Source organism: Hemitrygon akajei, chromosome 18 (assembly GCF_048418815.1).
Source record: "Hemitrygon akajei chromosome 18, sHemAka1.3, whole genome shotgun sequence".
NCBI classification, from domain to species: Eukaryota; Metazoa; Chordata; class Chondrichthyes; order Myliobatiformes; family Dasyatidae; genus Hemitrygon; species Hemitrygon akajei.
The window spans coordinates 48696410-48719462 of record NC_133141.1 but is presented as its reverse complement, the minus strand read 5'-3'; the positions used below and the strand labels follow the sequence as shown (position 1 = coordinate 48719462).

Genomic DNA, 23053 nt, shown 5'->3' with positions numbered 1-23053 from the left:
AGGCAGCGTCTGTGGAAAAGAGTACAGTTGACGTTTTGGCCTGACGCCCTTCATCAGGACTGGGAGAGAAAATGAGAAGTCCTGTCCAGAATTGCTGAAGGGGCTTTGCCCGAAACATCAGCTATACTCTTTTCCATAGATGCTGCCTGGTCTGCTGAGTTCCTCCAGCATTTTGTGTGTGTTGCTTGGATTTCCAGCATCTACAGATTTTTTTTTTCATGTTTGTGATCTTATAATCATGAGTAAACTTCACCATTTCTAACTTGATGATGGAAGTAAGGGCATTAATGAAACATCTGGTGGTAGTTGGACTTGGAGCATTGCTCAGAGGAAGCTTTGCACTGATATCTCTGAGGGTGAGAGGATCAACTCTCATTTCCTTTTGTGCAAGTTATAATCTGACAACTTTAACTATTGGATTCCTTCCTCCTCTGGTAACAGTATTGCAGAATATATTGTGTAGTCATTCCTTTTTGTGAGTTTGTGCAATAGGTGCTGGCAAAATGCAGCACAATTGGAATATTGGCAAAGAGTTAATTCTGTTCCGGTCCTTTAGCTACACAATTTAACCTTTCCTGCAACAAACCATTATCTTAGCAATCTGAAGCAGCAGCTCCTACAATTGTCCTTTCGTTCCCCACTTTTCCAGGCCTTGGGATGTTGAGACCAAATATCACACCACTAGTCTGTCATAAAAATAGCATTAATATTTAGGTGGTTGTGTTGCTCCTTGTATTGAACAATGGTCTGTTTGAACCAGCACGGGCATGATGAGCCAAATGGCCATCTTTTGGGTTGTATATTTGATTGATTAATGGTAGGTCACATTTCATAAACAAGGTGCTCAATAAAACAATTGTACCACTTGTGAAAATGTTTTGGTGAAATGGGAGTGGTAATTTCATTTGAGCTCTCAAAGGAGGATTTATTATTTTAGTTTTTGCTGTCAAAGGTGATTTATGCCATCTACTATTGATGATTGTTGAGCCCACTCTTCAAATGCAGCAATGAGTATCAAAGTGTTAACTGACTACTGGTTATTAGCACCAACCTGGGACTTTTGTTCACTGAAAATGAACAAACTTTTCACACCTGATAAAATCAGTGAGGTTATTGTGAATTGTTTGCACTATTCCAGCATTTCTCCCTTACTGAATGGTTTTGTCTTTTTTTTTCCAGGGTTATGATTTTACAGCAAGGCATTTTTGCCAATATCACTGCATTTAAGAGCCCAGGCAACAAGGGATAGGGGGAATTCTAGTTGTCTTCATGTAATATTTACTTATCATTTTCAGCAGGTCACAGAGAATGAGATTCTTAATTGTATTCTTCCTCATTAAATTAAGGGTCTTGAGGTAGTTCTCTTTGACTCTCGGTCCATTCAAGGTAGATTAAAGTTCCAACATGAGGTATGGCCTGGTTGCTCCTTTCTTCAATTAGTTCAGAAATTAAAGGGTCTCGGTCAATAAAACTCTAAAATAAAAGGTTCAAGATATATTTTCTTGTGCATGCTAAATTGACTAATTTCAGTTTGGCTAAACTTGACCATTTTTTACCATGGAAACTAGCTGGAAGAATGTGTGTGTTGTCATTAGTGAGGAGAGGTATGCTTGGGTGCAATGGCTCTCTTCACAAATCCAGACAAGTGTAGGTGTTCCACTTTGGAAGGTTAAAAGTAAGAGGCAAGACCTTAAGTAAGTGGCATTGCTATACAGGGGAATCTAGAGGTGTAAGATGATGCTCCCTGTAAGTTGCAACACAAGTGTGCATGGTAGGAAAGCTGATGTATGGCATACTTGCCTTCAGTGGTCAGGGGATAGAGTGTAAAAATGAAAGTTGTGTTGCAGCTGTATAAAAATTTTGGAGTATTATGTGCACTTCTGGTCATTGTATTAAAGGGAGTGTGTGCAGGTATGGAGGGTGCAGAAGAGATTTGTCAGGATGTTGATCAGACTAGAAGGAATTAGATATAGAGAGAAGTTTTTCTCTGGAGAGTCAGAAGCAGAGGGTAAGCATTAACATATAACATTATGAGAGGCATTGATGGGGTAGATGGTCTTTTTCGAAGGGTGGAAATGTCAAATACTAGAGAGTATAGACTAAAAGGGGAAAGGTTAAAGGAATCTTGCAAAATTAAGTTTGCTCGCATCAAGTGGTAGATGCCTAGAGCCTGATGCCAGGGAGGTGGTGGAAGCAGATACAAAAGCATTATTCAAGAGGCTTTTAAGAATGCCTGAGATAGAAAGATTGAGGTCATTGTCTGCAGATATGCTACTTAAGTTGACATCATTGTTGCCATAAACATTGTGAGCCAAACGGCTTGTTCCTGAGTTGTATTATTCTGTGTTCCAGTGATAAGTTTGCCCATATGTTAGATAGAATGGTGATGATACTGACTAAGCATAAAAATCAGCACCTCCATCCTGATATTTGTATTATTTTACAGAAAGAGGCCTATGTAATGAAACCAGGTGAACTATCCTTTCATGGTAAGTTCAAGGTGCATTAAATATAAATTCTGATGTAATACAGAATGGACATTTAATTTGCCCCAAATCCACTGTTGGGAAGAATACTAATACCATGATGACTGTTTCATAATGCTTGAAAATAACCTTTTTACGTTTTCAACTGACCTTTACCACAAAACTGATATATGTGCTCATAGTAAGAAAACAAAATAAATAGATTCTAAATAAATCGTTCATTGTATTACACAGGGACACAAATAGAAGGCAATGCATTTGGGGCTGAGGTCCAGCTCGTGCTGTTCTGACATTTATAAATTGCTTAAACTTCATCTCAATTTATGAGGTAGTGATTTGAATCTGTGCCAACAATCTTGGCTATTCATTATACTGGGATGGATGTTATTTTGATCCATTATAGATTATGTATTGTAGCATATTGAGGGTATTGCAAATCCCAGGGGATTATCTACTCTTAAATTGAGAAATACATTGACGTATTGGGCATCAGATAGTGACTTTGTACAAAATATAATTTTGCTCTGTAAATTGGTTATTGAACAATTTTTTTTCTTGGGTGACATGTCAGATACCTTTACATAGATCTTGTAATACAGAAGTTTGGAAGTTTTGAGTAAGTTAGCAAGTTATGAACAATGGACAAAATAAATTATCATAGGTAGGTATGGATAATGTTCTCGAATTATTGCTAGACTAGCAATTCTCAACTAGAAAGGAAGAGTGAAGTAAATCATAAACACAAGAAATGCTGGAGGAACCCAGCAGGTCAGGCAGCATCTCTGGAAAGGAATAAACAGATGATGTTTTGTGCAGTGACCCTTCATCAGGACTGGAAAGGAAGGGGGAAGAAGCCAGAATAACACGGGGAGGGGAAGGAGTACAGGCTAGAAGGTGCTGGCTGAAGCCTGGTGGGTGGGGGAGGGGATAAAATCAGAAGCTGGGAGGTGAAGGGCTGGAGAAGAAGGAATCTGAAGAGAGAGGAGAGTGGACCATGGGAGAAAGGGAAGAGGGGGCACTGGGAGAGGTGAAGAGCAGTTGAGGAGCAGAGGTAAGAGGGGAGCCCAAGTGGGGAATTGAAGAAACTTCAGGGAAATGTTACCTGAAGTTGGAGAAATTGATGTTCATGCCTTTAGGTTGGAGGCTAACTAGATGGAATATAAGATGTTGCTCCTCCAACCTGAAAGAGGCCTCAATGTGGCAGTAGAGGAGGCCATGACATCTGCACTCACCCCATCTTCCTATCACCTTAACAAGGATAAAGTTCCTCTTGGACTTATCACCTGATGAGCCTCTGTATCCAGCACATCATTCTCCACAATTTCCGCCATTTTCAACAGGATCCTATGACCAAAAACATCCTTACACCCCACCCTCCATCTCTTTTCACAGGGATTGCTCTCTCTGTGATTCCCTTGTCCATCTGTCCCTCCCCACTAATCTCCTTCCTGGCACTTATTCCTGCAAGTGGAATAAGTTCTCCACCTGCCCATTCACCACCTCCCTCACCTCTATTCAGAGCCCCAAACAGTCCTTCCAGGTGAGGCAATGCTTCACCTGCAAATTTGCTGGGGATTGTCTACTGTATCCAGTGTTTCTGATGCAGCCTCTACACTGGTGAGACCTGGTGTAGATCGGGGGACCACCTTGTCGAGAACCTTCGCTCCATCCACAACAAGTACTGTAGGATTTCCCGATGGGCAACTATTTTAATTCCAATTCCCAACCCCATTTCAACATGTCTGTTCATGGCTGCCACAATGTGGTCACTCTCCAGTTGGAGGAGCAACACCTCATATTCCATCAGTTTGGAGGTTACCCAGATGGCATGAAGATCTATTTTTCTAACTTCCAGTAATTTTTCCCTCTTCTCCCTTCTGTCATTTTCCACCCCCCCCCCCCCCACTCTGGCTCCCCTCTTACCTCTTCTCTTCTCCTCACCTGCTTATCACCTCCTCCTGGTGCACCCCACCTCTTGCCCTTTCTCCCATGGTTTACTCTTCTCTCCTATCAGATTCCTCCTCTTCAGCCCTTTACCTTTTCCATCTATCACCTCCCAGCTTACTTCATCCCTGCCCCACCCCCATCTAATTGGCTTCACCTATTGCCTTCTTGCTTGTACTCCTGACCCTCCCCTATCTCCTTGTTCTGGCTGCTTCCCCCTTCCCTCTCAGTCCTGATAAAGGGGCTTGGCTCCAAATGTCAATTGTATATTCCTTATCATAAATGCTGCCTGACCTGCTGAGTTCCTCCAGCATTTTGCATGAGTTACTCAGGAAGCAGCACTGTAAGAAATGGCATATTTTGCATCCTGATTAAGACCAAGAAGTATAGTCTTTATTTATACTGTCCTTGGTTAATATGTATTATGAGATAGGTGCTAGATTTCTCAGAAGTAAATGGTTTTCAGTACCCACCTCACTTATCTGTAACTCTGCAAATAGTGTAGGTAATATTGAATTGCCATTGCAGCCTAGTTTGTACATGCAATTACATGGTGAATTCCTAGACTCGTAAGGTCTTGCATCAAAGTTGCATCATTATGTACAAATATTCTTTCTTGCAAATTCCAGTGGATTATTTCCTTACTGTAATTTCCTTTCAGTATTTCCTTACTGAAATGTATCTGGTATCCTAAGCAAAAGATAATGGCTTGATTTCACAAAATGTGATTTTTGTTGAATTTGTCACCAAAATATTCATCACATGTCTGATGACTTTGTGTATTTTGCTAAAGTTATCTTTCAGATTGTAAATGCATAAAAATGGAAGCAGAACAAGACTGATATAATTCTCGTGCATCATCTCTGATGGTTTTTCACTTTTTCTGGAACTTTGAATGTGGAGAGGAGGATGTCTAATTGCCAACAAGTGCCATCAGTATATGGCGTTATAGAGTAATACAACACTGAACCTGACCCTTCAGTCCAACTGATCCATGCTGTCCAAGATGTTCATCCAAACTAGTCCCATTTGTCCTGTTTAGTGTATATATCTCCAAACCTTTCTTATCCATGTCCCTGTACAGGTACTTTTTAAAAGTTGTTGTTATACTTGCCCCAACTGCTTTCTCTGGCAGTTCATTCCATATGCTATACATTCCACTCTCTGTATGGGGAGAAACAAGATTGTCCCTCAGGTTCCAACTCAATCATTCCCCTCTCACCTTAAATCTATGTCCTCTAGTTCTTGTTTCTGCCACTCTGGAGGTGGGGGAGGGAAGACAGTGAATTCACCATCTGGAAACAAACACGATGAAGGGTCTTGGCCTGAAACGTTGACTGCTTACTCCTCTCCATAGATGCTGCCTGACCTGCTGAGTTCCTCCAGCATGATATGTGTGTCACTCTATCTATGCCCCCCCATGATTTTATACACCTCTATAGGATTGCCTCTCAGTCAAAACTCCCCCTACAATTCAGTCCCTCAATCTCCGGCAATATCCTTGCCAATCTTTTTTGCACTCTTTCCAGTTTAATAATGTCTCTCCCATAGGAGGGTGACCAAAACTGAATACAGTACTCCAAGTGCTGATTCACCAAAGTCTTGTGGAACTGCGCTATAATCTCCCAACTTCTATAGTTAGCTCCCTAACTGATGAAGACCAGTGTACCAGAAACCTCCATCACCACTCTGTCTACCCGTTACTACACTACAGTGTTTGCTTCAATAAAGAATGTTGCGAAGTTTTAATGAGATGCAATAGGTTTGTATTCATAATGTAGGAGCCATGTATCTACTTTTTGTCTGTATTGCATTTTGTATTGTGCGTTTACTTTGAGTTTCGGTAATTTGTCATGTGGGTTGGGGCGCGGTAGAAGCAAGAAGTATTGTTATGCATTCACTCTGTTTTACTTTTGTTGAGAGGGAGTGAGCTGGGGGTGGTGTTTTTCTTTGTTGACCGCTTAATTACGCTAATTTGAATGCTACTTGCTTATTTCACTATATTGCTAATTTAAGTTTAGTTAATTTTTAATGTTGCTATAAGATCATTTGTCTTTGCTGGTTTCGTAATAAAGGATTGAATGTAGTTTTTCTCGACTTGGAACTCAGTTATTTGGAAGTGCCAATTCCTGTACTCAGTCTGTCAGCCTTTTTGATTACATAATATGCTCTGTATAAAGCAAATCAAGACATTGTTGCTATCTGAAATTATTTTAGTGTTGTAAATGTGCCCATAGTTTAAATGTAATTCTCAAACATTTTTCATAGTTAAAATATAAAACATTTAATTCTTGTGCTTCAATTTTTCACGAAATTTAAACTGTTCTTCATTTCAAAACCTGACTCTTATATTGTTCTTTGTCCCATTCATTCAACTCATTGCATCATCCAGCTGTAGTGGGCTAGAGGTCAGGTGTAGATTTAAGATCTGCAAAGTAGATTTTATTTCTGGTCTCTTGCTATCAGAATCTTGAAGTATACTATTAATTCAGCATTGCAAGACTATGTTAACTAACTTCACAAGCATCTAGGCTAATTTATTCTTATGTTTTTCTTTGACTAATAAGACCATTCTGGAATAAATATTCATCCATGAACCTAATAAACACAGGTGTCATTGCTCAGTTGCATCTCAGGCATGAATAATGAATTTTTAATTGAATGTTGCACAGGTTTTGATCATGTATGATGATTGAAGGTAATAGATACTTAAATGACATAAAGTAACAATAATAGACAATTCTCATGTTCAAATTTATTCATGATGGAAAAATCCTCAATCTATTATTAGACTGAAATCTTTATTCCTGTTTGCAGCAGTATGAGTCTAGTGTCAGGACTAAGACGTCTGGTTTCTGAGAGACTGGGAATATTCTCAAATTCTTAGTTGATCTGAGCTGCTACCTCCTATTAATGTACTTGGCAGATGAATTTCAATCTGGAGATTCTCCCATCTCCATCCAAGCACTAATTCAATCCATTTATCCAGAACTTCAGCTATGGCAATGCTGTTGTACAGATTTTTAAAATATGAGCTGGGTGCTTGCTAACCTCATCAGATGCTCTCTAGCTCCCTGAAAGTGGCAACACCAATGGTGTTGAGTGTTAAGATGTATGGGGCACCAAATATAAAAGTCAGGAAATCATCTTGCATTTGTATAAAAGGAGATTTATGAGGCAATTTTTTTAATTAACATAGTGGTAGGTGTCTGAAGCACATTGCCAGGGGAAATGCTGGAAACATATGATAGGAATGTTTCAGGCAAATGAATGGAAGGATTTTGGCCATGTTGTGGAAGATAAGCAGTTTAAATTGGTATCGTGGCCAGCACAAATGTTGTGGGCCAAAGGGCCTGTTCCTGTGCTGTTCCAGTAGGCCCTTTCTTGTTAATATTTATTTAACAAGAAAAAAAGCCATGCTAAAATAACTTGCTGAAATTCTTTAAGATTAATATATTTTGCCAAATTCCTACTTTAATATTAGAAAGGAAGTATTTTGTATTCTCTGCTGTTCCAGATATCAACGAGCTGTTTTAAAAAAAAAATACTTGTCCATCTCCATTAAATCCCTTTTAAAACTCCTTCCCCTCAGCTGAAATGAATCCTTTTGCTTTTGATACCCCTAACATACCCCATCTACCCTATCTATGCATCTTATAACTTTATTTACCTCTTTCAGCTCTTTCATCTCCAAGTACAGTCTAACCAGGGTTTTGTAAATTTGCAACATAAACATCCAACTTTCACATTCTATATCATAACCTATGAAGGCAGGTATACCATACAGCCCATCTACCTGCATTGTCACTAACGGTAAGCCATGGACTTAAACCCTAAGGCTCCTCTTCATCAACATTCCTCAGCATGCTTCCATTTACTGAATATATACTTCCCTTCCCTTCCCTCCCACCCACGGATTGTTTTCCCTGGAGAAAGAAGGCTGAGGGGTGATTTTATAGATATCTATAAAATCATGAGTGGTATTAGTAGTCTTTTTTAAACCCCCAGTGTTGGGGAATGTAAAACTCAAGAGCTTAAGTTTAAGGTGAGAGGAGCAAGTTTTTCACCCAGATGTGGTGGGTATATGGAGTGAGCTGCCACATGAAGATGTAGAGGTGGGTACAATTGAAACACTTAGACAGTACATGGACAGAAAGGTTCAGAGGAATATGGTCTAAATGCAGGCAATTGGGACTAGCTTAGATGGGGCATCTTGGTTTGCATGAATGGTTGGGTCAAAGGGATTATTTCTGTGCTGTAATACTCTGACTCTTTTACACTCTATTCCTCAAGAGATTCAGTCCCAGTTACTTATGCCTGCTGTATGTTTACTTTTTCTTCCTCATCAGGTCTTCAATACCCTTTGTCACCCAAGGTTCCCTAATCTTGCTATTTTTGCCATTCTCACTTATTGAAGCATGCTCACCCTGAACTCTTACCAAGTCTCTTTTGATATGTATAATCCTTGTTAGGATAGCCTTCACAAGGCTTTAAAAGGCATTGCTCAGACTATATTTGTTGTACTGTGAACAGTTTTGACTCCATATCTAAGAAAGGGTCCAGAGGAGGTTTATAGGAATGCTCCCAGTACTGAAAGGGTTAACATATGAGGAACATTTGGTAGCTCAGGGTCTGTACTCACTGACGTTTTGAAGAGTGAGGAGAATCTCATTGAAACTTACTGAATATTGAAAGGCTGAGATAGAGTGGATGTGGAGAGGATGTTTCCTATAGTAGGAGAGTCTAGGACCAGAGGGCACAGCCTCAGAAGACAAGACTGTCTCTTTAGAACAGAGATGAGGAAGAATTTCATGAGCGAAAGGCTGGTGAATCTGCAGAGTCCATTGCTACAGATGGCTGTGGAGGCCAAGTCATTGGGTATATCTAAAACAGAGGTCGATATGTTCTTGATTAGTAAGGGTGTCAAATGTTATGGGGGAAAGCAGGAGAATGGGATTGAGAGGGAAAATAAATCAGCCATGATGGAATGGCAATGCAGACGTGGGCCAAATGACCTAATTCTGCTCCTGTGTCTTATGGTCTTAAAAGACTTCCACTGGTCGTTGGTTGATTTATCCATGAGCATCTGATCCCAATCTACTTTCACCAGACAACATCTTACGCTATTGGAATCAGACTGTTCCTAATTAAAAACCTTTCCCCTTTCCCTAACAACTTTGAAACTTAAAGAATTATGGTTACTGTTCCCAAATTGCTCCCCTCCCCAACACTTTCATCAACTGCCCAGTTTCGTTTCCCAAGATGTGGTCGACTACTGCCCTGTCCCTAGTAGGACTGTGTGTGTGTTAAAACAAAATGTATGTATATATTTTTCTCAAAAAAACTTTATTGAATGCACTTAGAGAAAGAATTTAAGTCCCTTACATTAAGGCAATCCCAGTCAATACTGGAAAATGCATAATCTTCTACTGCAATATACTTAATAGGTTCCATCAACTCGGGTCCTGATTAGATGGACAAGGTAACAGTATATTGGTAGATCTTGTTAAAATTGCAAAGCAATCTGCTTTGCTAAGTCATTGACAAAGATCAAGGTTGCCTGCAGGCTATAAACATTCAGCAGCTCGATGACATAATTTATTTCTTATAACATGATGTGTTTGGAATTGCTGAAAAATAATTGCTTTTTCAATCATTAAGAAGTAAAAGTTGAGTAGTTTGTGAAAAAGAGATAATATAAGTTCCAGTGAAACAGATACAAAATGCTGAAGGAGCTTAACAGGTCAGGCAACATCTATAGAAATGAGAACGGTTGATATTTCAGGCTGAGACCCTTCATCATGACCTTCCTGTTGAAGGACCTTGGCCCAAACTGTTCTCATTTTCCATAGATTCTAACTGACATGCTGAGTTCCTCCAGCATTTTGTATTATTCTTGATTTCCAGAAATATTCTTTATTTCTTACATTTAAAATATAATTTCCATTTCTTCACATTTTGCTTCATGTCATCATTAGTTTTGATAAAAAGATAGGAAGACTAACTGTGCTATCCAGTCCTAACTGGAATTGATTACGTATCATGAAATTTATAGCTTGCACAGTATTTGAGACTTAAATCTTATCTCCACCATTTACGGTTGGTATATCTCATTGCATGGATTCTGCTAATGAAATGATTTATGGTTCAAACGTTAAAGAAAACAAGTGAAACTGGGGGGAGGGTCTTGGATTTTTTATGGATAATACTTTTAAAGAGTTTTTATATTCTCCATAATATTTATGTGCTACTTTTGCAAAATATAATTTCTGCTATTTCACATTTAGAAATGCAAAGTAAATGGACTTCTTTTGGAAAATAACTTGCAGTATTGGATATAAGTAAGAATATTTGAATATATATCTTGCTCATAATAAACTTCCCAGGGACCAACAAATCCGCACTACACCTGGCTTATCATATACTCTTATTCTGCGTATTCATCACTTTTTGTTATAAACTTTTTGTCTTTTCTTAATCTCCATCTTATTGCACTTTGTTCCTTTCTCTATTTATTTGTCTACACTTAACTTTACACTAATCCACACATTCCCTTCACCAACATTTGCCCTGTTCTGTAAATTTGGTTGGTAGAGGAGAAAGGCCATAGAGCACAAAGTTGATGAATCCCAGATGTCATCTTGTGCTATTACTGGAAACCTGGATTTCTAGCAATTTTGCTGCACAAATAAAGTAGGGTTTTTCAGATGGAAGGGGAAGGGGGGGTTGTTAAATTCATCATACTTCTGTTACAATAAAATTGTAAAGTTTATTGGCTTTTTACCACAAAGTCCAACAGCATAATTAAGTAAATTTTTTTAGTAGTATCGACGCAATTTCTATACACAACATTGGGAAATAATTATTCAAATGAGTATTTTGTTATTTTGGAGGGAGCATTGATCTTTTAAATTTAAGTACATTAACACCATTGTTAAAGCCACCAAAAGGAACTTGATGAAGCATAAGATGTTCTTAACATAACACAGGCAACGGTAAATTTGGAATGGTTCATCAAAAAGGCTTGGAATATTTTGACTGGGAAAATACAACCTACAATTTTATTACTTTTTATGTGTTTTTAATTGATGCAATTTAAATTCAGCATCTAATTTCAGATGTCATTTGAGAAAATGGTCTCGGCTCACAATGCAATAAAGCACTCCTTAATTGTTTCATATTGAGACCCAGAGGATGAACACATTGGTTGGTATTAGCAGGGATATATCCAGATTATGTTTCAATTTGATGGAAGTACGAAAGCAATCTGTTTATAGCTGTCTGGGGAAACCTTTGGGTCACGCAGCAAAGTTGATTCAAATTTCCAGCTGTGATCATGTTCATGTGGTGTTTAGTTTCATCCCTCTACAGAACATAAAAATAGATCAGTAAGACTGGAAATTTGCATTTAATTTTTGTTATTGACTGAGAATCAAGGTTAAAGATCTTACCAAAAATACATATAAAATTATTAATACTTTGAAGAGGATCCAATATATTTATTGTCTTTTCCAAGTATAAATGTACATTCTTATCCCTGCTCTTTTTTCTTAATGTTTTAAATTAGTCACTTGACTGTAGCACAGCTGGTGGAACACAGCAGGCCAGGCAGCATCTATAGGAAGAAGTACAGTCAATGTTTCAGGCCGAGACCCTTTGTCAGGACCATCAGGAATATTGCACCAATCCCAACCTCACTATATGGGACATCAACTGTCTCGACTTCACCACACCTTGTTCCAATTCCAACCTCACTCCTTCCAAACACTCTGCTCTCCACTCCCACCGCACCAATCCCAACCTCACTATAAAACCCACTGATGGGGGGGGGGGGGGGGTGGCGGCGCTGTTGTAGTGTAGTCCTGATGAAGGGTCTCAGCCTGAAACGTCGACTGTAGTTCTTCCTAAAGATGCTGCCTGGCCTGCTGTGTTCCACCAGCATTTTGTGTGTGTTGATTGAATTTCCAGCATCTGCAGATTTCCTCGTGTTTGCACTTGACTGTAGTCTTAGTTATACTTAAGACTTTTAAAAAGCATTTTGGCATTGTTGGTATGGCTAGAAGTTATTTCCTATCTCTAACTGCTCTTGAGTAGGGGAGGATGAGCCATATTTTTGAACAATTGAAGGTCCCCCCCCCCCCCCCCCACCGTAATGTTGAATTGGGGTTCTGGAACTTAGACTTGGTGACGGTGAAGAAAGGGTGAACTGTTTCCAAGATGGGATGGAGTGTGATTTGGAGAGAACCTACAGGTGGTGGTGTTCCTATTCACCTGAAACCATTTGTTCCTTTCTGGTAGAGATCATGAGTTGGGTGAGGTGCTGTGGGAGTAGGCTAAGGGAATAGTTGCAGTTTATTTTATGAGTACAAAGCAAATTTATTATCAAAGTAGGTATAACATATACAAGATTGAGATTCATCTTCTTGTAGGCACCCACAGGAAAATAAAGTAATACAATAGAATCCAAGAAAAAAACCCATACATAACAAAGACTAACAAACATCCAATGGGCAAAAGAGGACAAATTGTGCAAATAATAAAATAATTAAATAAATAATACTGAGAACATGATCAGCAGAGTCTCCAGAAGTGAGTCCACAGGTTGTGGAGCCAGTTCACTGTTGAGGTTAGTGAAGCCATCTAGGAGCTCAGTGGTTGTAGGGCAACAACTGTTCCTGAACCACAATGTAGTATTGTAACTGCAACTGCAATGCATTGGTAATGAAGGGAATGAATACTTCAGGTGGTGGATTGTGTACCAGTCAACTGCGCACCCTTGTTCTGGATTTTGTTGAGCTTCTTTGAATTTTGTTGGAGCTGCACTCAACCAAGCAGTGAAAAATGCTCCTACAGCCATAACAGGTTGCTGGACCAATTGAGTTTCAATGGTAAACCCCAGGATGCTAATGATTACCACTGAATGTCACAGATAGATGGTTAGACTCTTTCTTTCTCTCTTGCTGGTGATGATCATTGTCTGGCATTCTATACTGTGAATATTATGCCACTTTATCATCTATGTCTGAGTGTTCTCTAGATCTTGCTGCATGCTGGCATGGAATGTTTTATTTCTCAAAAACTGTGAATTGAATTGAGCATTTTGTTATCATGAGGAATATCTCTGACTTACTGATGAAAAGAAGGTCATTGATGAGGCAGGTTAAAATATTTGCTCCTGGCACACTGTGCTATCCTGGGACTGGGATGCTTTATCCATCTACCTTTGTTCAAGCTATGACTTTTGGAGTAATTTTCCTTTGAAGTCCATCAGAACCCTGAGTCCTGATGCAGGGTTTCAATCTGAGACATCAACAACTCCTTCCCCCCCCCCCCCCACCCCCCTTGGGTGCTGCTCAACCCTTTGGGTTCTTCCGGCAGATTGTTTATTGCTCAAGTAGGCTTATCCTTAATATTGGATCCAATTTGGCAGGACTTGACCAGCTCACACTGTGCTGATTCTAACAAGCCATTCTTGGAGATGGATAGACAATAGGTGCAGAAGTAGACCATTCGGCCCTTCGAGCCTGCACCGCCACTCTGAGATCATGGCTGATCATCTACTATCAATACCCGGTTCCTGCCTTGTCCCCATATCCCTTGATTCCCTTATCCATAAGATACCTATCTAGCTCCTTCTTGAAAGCATCCAGAGAATTGGCCTCCACTACCTTCCGAGGCAGTGCATTTCAGACCCCCACAACTCTCTGGGAGAAGAAGGTTTTCCTTAACTCTGTCCTAAATGACCTACCCCTTATTCTCAAACCATGCCCTCTGGTACTGGACTCTCCCAGCATCTGGAACATATTTCCTGCCTCTATCTTGTCCAATCCCTTAATAATCTTATATGTTGCAATCAGATGGATGTTGAAGCCCCCCATCCAGACTGTATTCTGTGCCCTTTCAGCTTTTAGTGCTTCTTTCAAATGTTCGACATTCATCAGCTGAGGAAGTTAGATGGGTGGTAACCAGGAGGGGCAAATGGTGGTCATGTTTTAATTTGTAATTAAACCTGTTTCTTTAAGATAACATTTATGTAATATTTGTAAGTTTGAAAGCAGCAATAATGGGATCTATTGTTTCTATCGTCTCCTCAATATTTGTTTCTGTAATTGTTACTCTAATCTATAATCTGTGAATTTTAATTTTTCACCTTTTTAGGGTCCAGGGGACATAGAGGAGATTTGGCAAATTATCACATGCACATAGTAAAGTTGCAATTAATCTCATTTTTAATCAGCCACCAGCCCAGCCCTTCCATTTCTAGACAGATACATATAATCTCCTTTCATATTCTTTCTGACGTAGTCAATACAATTTTCAAATATATCATTCTGGGAAATCACTCTACATTTCACATTATTGTATTTAAATGAAGTGCAACATTTTACTAGTCCATAGTTTCTGGTGATCTTTACCTAAGCAATTTCCTGATTATTGACTTTTGTCACATACACTCACGTATGAACTAACCTATGTTCCAATAATGTGACAATATGAGGGGCACCAAATAAAACAAAAGTTTTTCTTTTACAAAGAAGCTGATGTGTATAGAAAAGGCTATTTTATCATTTTATACCTGACTCCACCTTTTCAGAAGATGGTTGACTAAAAGTTTGAAGTTAATAACTCATCAGGAGTGATTGATAAGTTTGTGGCCTAAAGTAGAAGGAGATGAGTTATTAACTTCAAACTTTCTGCATAATCACTCAGAGTTGAACTGCATGTGCATGTAACGAGAGCTGTATAACTCATCTCCTTCGACCTTAGGCCACGAACTTATCAATCACCCATGCCGTGGACACTTTCTGGAGGTCCAAGATCCGTATGCTCCCCGACTGCTGGACTAAGTCCCCTCCTACATTTACGTGCTATGTTGAAAAATAAATGTGCTAGGTTTTCTAAAATTGACTCCTTCTACCTTAGGCCACAAACTTATCAATCACCCCTTGTATTTTGGGTTATGATCAACCTCTGAGGGAAATTCACTTAAGAAAATTAGCATCAGCTTCTCTTGTGTCCATTTGTCTACAGGATTTGCATACAAAAGACTAGAATTCTTTTGTATGCTTAAAGAATTGAGCCAGAAACTCAATCTTTTAATTTTATTTTTTTTCTCTCTCTGCAACTGTGCATTAGTAAATGACAATCCTTCTTCGAAGATATTTATTTTACTGTGACGGTAACTTTTAATCTTCATTAATGGTAGCTGTAAAGCAACTGGCTTTTAAATAATTAATCTTGGTTGATGAGTGTAATCTTAATAAAATCTGAGCTGTCAATCTGTGGAGACAGAAGTTTCCAGTTAAAACATCTGTGGTTACTGCAGAAGGACATGTCAGAACAAAGTAAAAATTGATTGGAAGCAGTTTCACATGTGACAGCCCCAGCTCTATAAAACCATCAATACAGAACCAAATCTTCAGACTGCAAGTACATTCCATCCTACAGAGAGGGGTAAGTGATATCATGTATATTGATATATTCAGATCTTGTTACCTACATGTTATTAATCTAATCAATTCCTGCACTGATAAGCAAAGAGAAAATGTTTCATATTCTATAAATATTAAATGCAGTAAATGCTGGAAAAACACAGTGGATCAGCCTTAATTTGTGGAAATAACAGGCAACTTTTGTTTTACTGCAGGCACTGAAAGTAAAATTGCTGTAACCATATTCTGAGGAATAGAAGAAGTGGCTATACAATGATTAATCTGCTGTGTGCTTCCAGTTTTTATTGGATTGGCTGACAACTTTAAAGAAAAATTGAAATATACAGTAATTTCTTGTGGGTTGAAGTGATATAGAATGGGGTGTTACATCATGTTATAATATATATTTTTAAATGAGAGACAGCTGACGCATTGGACACCTTCCTAAGGATTATAGAAGAAAATTCAATGGTGTTCATAACACCAGAAATGTTTTCAGTTTTGTGACACCCTGCACTGAATTTACCTACAGGTGTTTTGAATTTTTCAGAAATATTTGTAAAAGTAAAATTATGTTAACATCATTTATGGAGTACATGCTGTTTTTCTATACACAAAAAAAAATTACTAACACCGGCTGCTGGAAATGCCATGGAGGAAGGGAGAATTTTGTTGTGAATTGTTTTATGATTTTTTTGTTTCTAACTGACTGTCTTCTACTTGGTGGTTTAAGTTTTCTTGCTATGCAGTGTAAAATTAAATGATTTTTTCATGTTACATTCATAAATTCACAAACAAAACATTAATAAATATAAAGGAATATCCAGAGTTGATTCAAAGCATAGGACACCATTGGGTCCATTATCACCACTCTAATCATTTGACTGGGTTATTCACTTACACCTATCCACCAACACTGTTCACAACCCATTTTAAATTATCCTTTCTCAAATATGTATCAACTTTATATTTTACATCATGCTTATCCTTAAGTTTTCAAAGTAAATTTATTACTAAAGTACATGCCAAAGTACATTACCATATACCACCCTGACAATCATTTTCTTGCAGGCATTTAAAGGAAAATAAAGACATCCAATAGAATTTATGGAAAAAGTGTACATAAATAACGACTGGCTACCAATGTGTAAAGGAAGGCAAATTATATCTGCAAGATATTTGAAGTTACTGTATAATATAATTCAACAAACCACCTCCTTCCCTCTTTATCAGCAGTTACCCATTTCTGTCCTTTGGTTACAGAAGGTGATGAATGTAAACGGGCTCCTTGCAATTTACTCTATCAATTTTGAACACCCTATCCAGATCTCATTAATGACCTTTGATTGATCTACAGGAGCCTGGTTTCTTTAATCAGCTCTTATTTCCAGGTTCAGCTTATGTATAAGAACAGAATAGACAGAAGCACCTGCAGGCCATTCAGCCCTAGTCAAAGCTGTCATTCAACAAGGTCATGGGTAGTCTTTTACCTTAGCCCCACTTTCATGCACTAATGCCCTGTTGCTTGAAAATCTGTTGATCCTGGGGAATGAATAGACTTGAGTGACCCAGTCTCCAGTCCTCTGGGATACAGAATTCCACGTATTCAACATAGTTTGGGTGAAGAAATCTTCCCTCTTCTTAGTGCAGAATAGTTGACTCCTAATCTTGAGGGTTCTAGATCCTAATAGTGGAGGCACCCAAGACTGGACACAATATTCACGTTTACTACATGCCATTTAATATATAATTGTCGGGAAAACTAATTTAACCCAGACAAATATAAAGGTAATGTATATTTGATGTGGATCGCGGGAGAAAAGTTAGACATTATGTTAAGTAACATACGTTTTATTTACTGTTACAGTGACATGAAAGTGGTTGTAGATTTGGACGTTCTTGACAACGAAGAAATCAAAAACAAACGACAAGCGATGAGCCTGCAGTGACAAAGTGAATATTGTATATCCAAAAATCAAAGGACAAAGTAGTTTTAGAAAGGTAATCAAGGGAACAATCCGTAAATGTAAGCAAAAGACACAAATGCTACGATATATATGTTTTCAATAGTTGAACTATTTGCAAGAGGTTGTTAAAGTGACTTAGTTTAATGGAACTGGCATTCGCCAAATACTTGAAGGAATTTGTTTATCCGTCTCTCGAAAGCCTCGGTTTCTGAAGCACTTTGAAAATTGCAAACGGTATGAACCTAATTATTACCACTTGCCTCGGTGTCTTGGCGGGCATCCTGAAGACCGATGGATTCAAACTGTGCCCACACCGTTGCTCCTGCGATGATTTCTCCCATTTCGTGGACTGCAAAAGGCGTTCCCTGACTTCCATCCCGAGGGATATCCCACACGGCACATGGATGCTAGATATTAGGTACAACAACCTGGCCGAGATTCCCCGCGGTTCCTTCAGCGGACTGTGGTCCACGCGGGTCGTCCTGTTGGCTCGCAACCGAATTAATCTCATCCATTCTGGAGCCTTCGAGTCCCTGAATTTTCTGGAAAGCCTAGATCTGGATCAAAATCGTATAAAGTTCCTACCCGGGGATCTTTCTGATAGCCTGCAGCACTTGATAGAACTGAGACTGTCGAATAACCATGTTGAATACATTCATGGCGATAGCATGCGGAATCTGGAAAGCCTGCAGAAGTTGGACCTGAGCGGCAATTTGATCACGTCCATGGAAAGCGGGGTTTTCAGAGGTCTGCCCAAACTCCGGACTCTGTTCCTGGCAAACAACAGGCTGGTCGTCATTGAAAACGGATACTTTCTTATGCTACAAAGTCTGGAAGTTCTTCACTTGGAGAACAACAACATTTCAACCATCCAGGGAGAAGCTTTCGGCTCCCTACGGAGCTTGAATCTCCTGTGTTTGAATGGAAACCGTTTGAATCACATCAACTTCAAAACGTTTCTGAACATTCAGACTCAAGGCACCCACCTGCAGCTCGCCCGCAATCACTGGACGTGTGACTGCGACCTCCAGAGAGTGTTTGGGAAGATCGTTAGTGTTCGGCATCTGCACGTGGACGATTACAGCAACATCACTTGCTCAGCTCCTGGACACCTCCTGGGATATCCACTGGTGGCAGTGGATTCGCAGCTGTGCGTGGCCGAGACTGCCACCGTCTTGGTGATAACTGGCACGGTGCTGGTCACTGTCATCGCCGCTATCGTCATGGCCGAAAGAAACCGGAAGAAAGGCGGTAACAAGAGTTGGAACGACAGCGATGGGCCCTTTGACTCTCAGGAGAAATGACGCTTTGCTGAAGAACCGTATTTAGATCAACGGTGTCAGTTTCCGCTGAGATGCCTGGTCCAGAGCATCTTATCATAAAACATTATCTTTCAAGAAAATGTTCTTGATAAATTGTAAACAGTTTCTGAGAGCCCGTGTTCTGAGAACCCACAAAAGTAAACCCACGTTCAGGGAAATTAACACAACCATTTGTTTGAACGGAAATTGTATACCGTTCTCTATATCTCCCGATCTGTCAGGATTATGTCAAACGATAAATCATTCATTGAGAGTTGTTCCCACCCCACCCCCCTTGAGAAAGCACACTTTCCCGGAATATTAACAACACTGAATCCCCGTCAGCTATAGAATGTTTCCAATTCCCTTATAGTTTAACTTTTTTTTGTAGCTAACACGGAACATGAATTTTGGCGAGACTTGAAAATATCCCAGCTGTAGTCCGATCCAAGCAGACGGAGAGTGCTCGGAGTCCATTAACATCGGTGATGTAAGGGACTGGAAGAATATGAGACGGCAAATCAGTGAAGTCATGTCTATATGTATATCTGTAATACAAAAGTATCAGGGAACGATTATATTGATTAGTGCTGCTTAAGTCAAAGTGGAAGTGAATGCTCTTGAATTACTCTTAGCTTTGAATTGCTTGATGAACAGGTAAAACTGAACATTTTGCATGGAATTCTTTGTTCCGCGCGATCCACTGGCTATTGCATTCCTAAAGAATTCAACAGCATGTCAAGCTCACTAGTTAAGTGTATTAACAAGTCAGCTCGTTGCTTTCTTAATGTTATAAACGAAGTTCAGTTTTGAAACTCTAGATGTTTTCTGAGCTTTTATAAGCTACATCACAGTAGCTTTCTTAAACCGTTTCACTACAAGCATTGATACTGGAGCCATCATTACCTGGCAAAATGGCGTATGCGAAAATGAATTGTTTTGTGTTACTGTTCATTTTGGTGACAAAAACTGAAGTGTCTCCTTTAAAAACTAATATTAATTATTAGCTGTTTCATCAACCTTAACCGTCAACAGGGGTTTCTTTTAAATAATATTTGAAAATTTGTTCCTTGCGTGCTGGAAATTATAACTACTGTATTTCGTTTGCATTTTATATAAAGACATTTGGGGGATTTCATCAAAGTACAGTGAACACTTGATTAATGCCAATAAACAATAAAACACACACAAAATGCTGGAGGAACTCAGCAGGTGAGGCAGCATCTATGGAAAAGAGTAAACTGTCGACGTTTCCGGCCGAGACCTTTCATCAGAACAAGAAAAAAAAGATAAGAAATTAGAGCAAGAAGGGGTGTGTGTGTGTGTGAGGAGAGGCTCAGTAGATCACCCCAACAGATTCACAGGTGAAGTTTTGCCTCACCTGGAAGGACTGCTTGAGGCCCTGAATGGTGGTGAGGGGGAGGTGTAGAGGCAGGTGGAGCACTTGCTCCGCATACAAGGCTAACTAAGTACCAGGTGGCTGTGAGAATCAATGGGGTCATAAAAAGGATTATTAAAAAATCAGTTGGCAAATGTCTTCAGAGATGGAGACAGAGAAATCGAGAAAGGGGAGAGGGTGTCGGAATAGAGCAGGTACATTTTGAGGGCAATGGAAGTTGGAGGCAAAGTTGATGAAGTCGAAGAGTTCTGTATGGGTTGTAGGAAGCAGCACCAATGTAGCCGTCGATGTAGTTTAGGAAAAGTGGGGGATGGCCACCAGTGCAGGCTTGAAACACGGACTGTTCCACGTGGCTGACAAAAAGTCAGGCAAAGCTAGGACCCATGTGAGTGCCCATGGCTACACCTTTGGTTTCGAGGAAGCGGGAGGAGCCGAAGGAGAGATTATTAAAAGTGAGGTCCGGGGTTCCGCCAGACGGAAGAGTGGTCGTGGAAGGGAGCAGGTTAGGCCTGTTAACTAGAAAGAAGTGGGGAGCTTTAAGGCCCTCCTGATGGGGAATGGAGGATGGAACTGTAGAGGAAACCAACGTCCATGGTGAAAGTGAGATAACTGGGGCCAGGGAACTTGAAAAAAATCCAGAACGTGTGAAGTGTCACGGATGTAGGTGGGAAGGGACTGAAACTGGGGGATAAAACAGAGTTGAGGTATGCAGGTAGAAGTCCAGTGTGACAGGAACAAGCAGAGACAATGGGTCTACCTGGACTAACAGGTTTGTGGATTGTGGGTAGGAGGTAGAAATGGGAAGTGTGGGGTAAGGGAACTATGAGGTTGCTGGCAGTGGATGGGAGATCCCCAGAATAAGGGGATCCCTAATAAGGACAGTGATGGTGCGGGTGACAAGGTTGGTGCCCCTTAGTGGGGTCCTGTTCGAGGGGTAAGTACAAGGAAGTGTCTGAGAGTTATTGCTTGGCCTCAGCAAGGGAGAAGTCAGTTCTCCAGACTACTACAGCACCTCCCTGCAGGGTTGATGGTGAGGTTAGGATTAATGTGGAGAGAGCGGAGAGCAATGCATTTGGAAGGAGTGAGGTTAGAATTTGAGCGAGAGAGACGGATGCGACAGAAGAAGCTTCAAGGTGGGCGCGTAACTCACGGAAGTGTGGGCTTAGGGGGACAAAGGTTAGGCCCTACTAAGGACAGAACGTTCTGCCTCAGAGAGGGGAAGGTCACGGAATAGTGAAGACCTGGCACAGAGAGGTGGGATCAGAGGGGAGGGGGGGAATTAGGGGAGGTTGGGTTTTTCAGGGAAGGTGGATGGAAGTAAGATGGAGTCTCCAAGGACCCAAGAGCTGATGGAGAGCTTAAAGCTCTCTGCTTCTTTCTAGATAATATCTCGACCCTGTTTCTACCCCCCCCCCCCCAGTTCAGACCATTCCCACCCACATCCATGACACGTCACACGCTCTGGATCTTTTCAAGTTCCCTGGCCCTGATCGTCTCATTTTCACCTTGGGCGTCCATTTCCATACACCTCCATCCCCCACCAGAAAAGCCTCAAAGCTCTCCATTTCTTTCTGGACACCAGACCCAACCTGCTCCCCTCCACCACCACTCTCCTCCGTCTGGTGGAACTGGTCCTCACTCTCAATAATTTCTCCTTCGGCTCCTCCCACTTGTCTAAATGAAAGGTGTAGCTGTGGGCACTCGCATAGGTCCCAGCAATGCTTCACTTTTTGTGGGCTACATGGAACAGTCTGCAGTCCAATCCTACACTGGCATCGCTCCCCAACATTTCCTCCGTTACATCGATGACTACTTGGAGCTGATTTCTGCAGCCATGCTGAGTTTGTTGGCATCATCCGCTTTACCTGGTCTATTTCCGACACCTCCCTCCCCTTTCTCGATCTCTTGTCTCTATTGCTAGAGACAGTTTATCTACTGATATCTTTTTATAAGCCCACTGATTCTCATAGACTATGCCTCTTCTCACTCCGCCACTTGTAAAAATACCATCCTCTTTTCTCAGTTCCTCCTCCTTCGTGCATCTGCTCTCAGGATGAGGCTTTTCATTCCAGAATGAAGGAGATGTCCTCCTTCAAAGAAAGGGGCTTTACTTCATCCACCATCAATGCTGTCCTCACCCGCATCTCTTCCATTTCATGCACATCTGCCCTCACCCCATCCTCCCACCACCCCACCAAGGTTAAGGTTCCTCTTGTCCTCACCTACCACCCCAGTAACCTCCGCCATCTCCAATGGGATCCCACCAGCAAGCACATCTTTCTCCCGCCCCTCCACTTTCTACAGGGATCGCTCCCTACGCGACTCCCTTGTCCATTCATCCCTCCCCACCGATCTTCCTCCTGGTGCTCATCCTTGTAAGCGGAACAAGTGCTACACCTCCTCCCTCACTGCCATTCAGGGCCCAAAACAGTCCTTCTAGGCGAGGCGACACTTCACCCGTGAGTCCATTTGGGTCATATATTGTATCTGCCGCTCCAATTTGAGGACAGAATATAATATAAAT

At 40.5% G+C, this 23053-nt stretch overlaps 1 protein-coding gene across 2 annotated transcripts; it reads left to right on the top strand.

Annotated features, from left to right (window-relative positions):
• Positions 1 to 1535: 1535 nt before the first annotated feature.
• LOC140741441 (uncharacterized) lies at positions 1536 to 20159 on the top strand. 2 transcript variants are annotated; one of them, XM_073071629.1, is made up of 3 exons: positions 1536 to 2489; positions 15757 to 15884; positions 17730 to 20159. In XM_073071629.1, exon 3 carries the CDS (start codon positions 18066 to 18068, stop codon positions 19131 to 19133), a length of 1068 nt encoding a protein of 355 aa, XP_072927730.1. In that variant the 5' UTR covers positions 1536 to 2489; positions 15757 to 15884; positions 17730 to 18065; the 3' UTR covers positions 19134 to 20159. The 2 variants fall into 2 exon arrangements, with proteins under 2 accessions (XP_072927730.1, XP_072927732.1); XM_073071631.1 differs by lacking the exon at positions 1536 to 2489 and having other exon boundaries at positions 15570 to 15884.
• The last annotated feature ends 2894 nt before the right edge of the window (positions 20160 to 23053 follow it).

Excerpts from the sequence above, each read along its gene's own strand:
- LOC140741441 (XM_073071629.1), top strand. The coding sequence starts at position 18,066 with ATGAACCTAATTATTACCACTTGCCTCGGTGTCTTGGCGGGCATCCTG.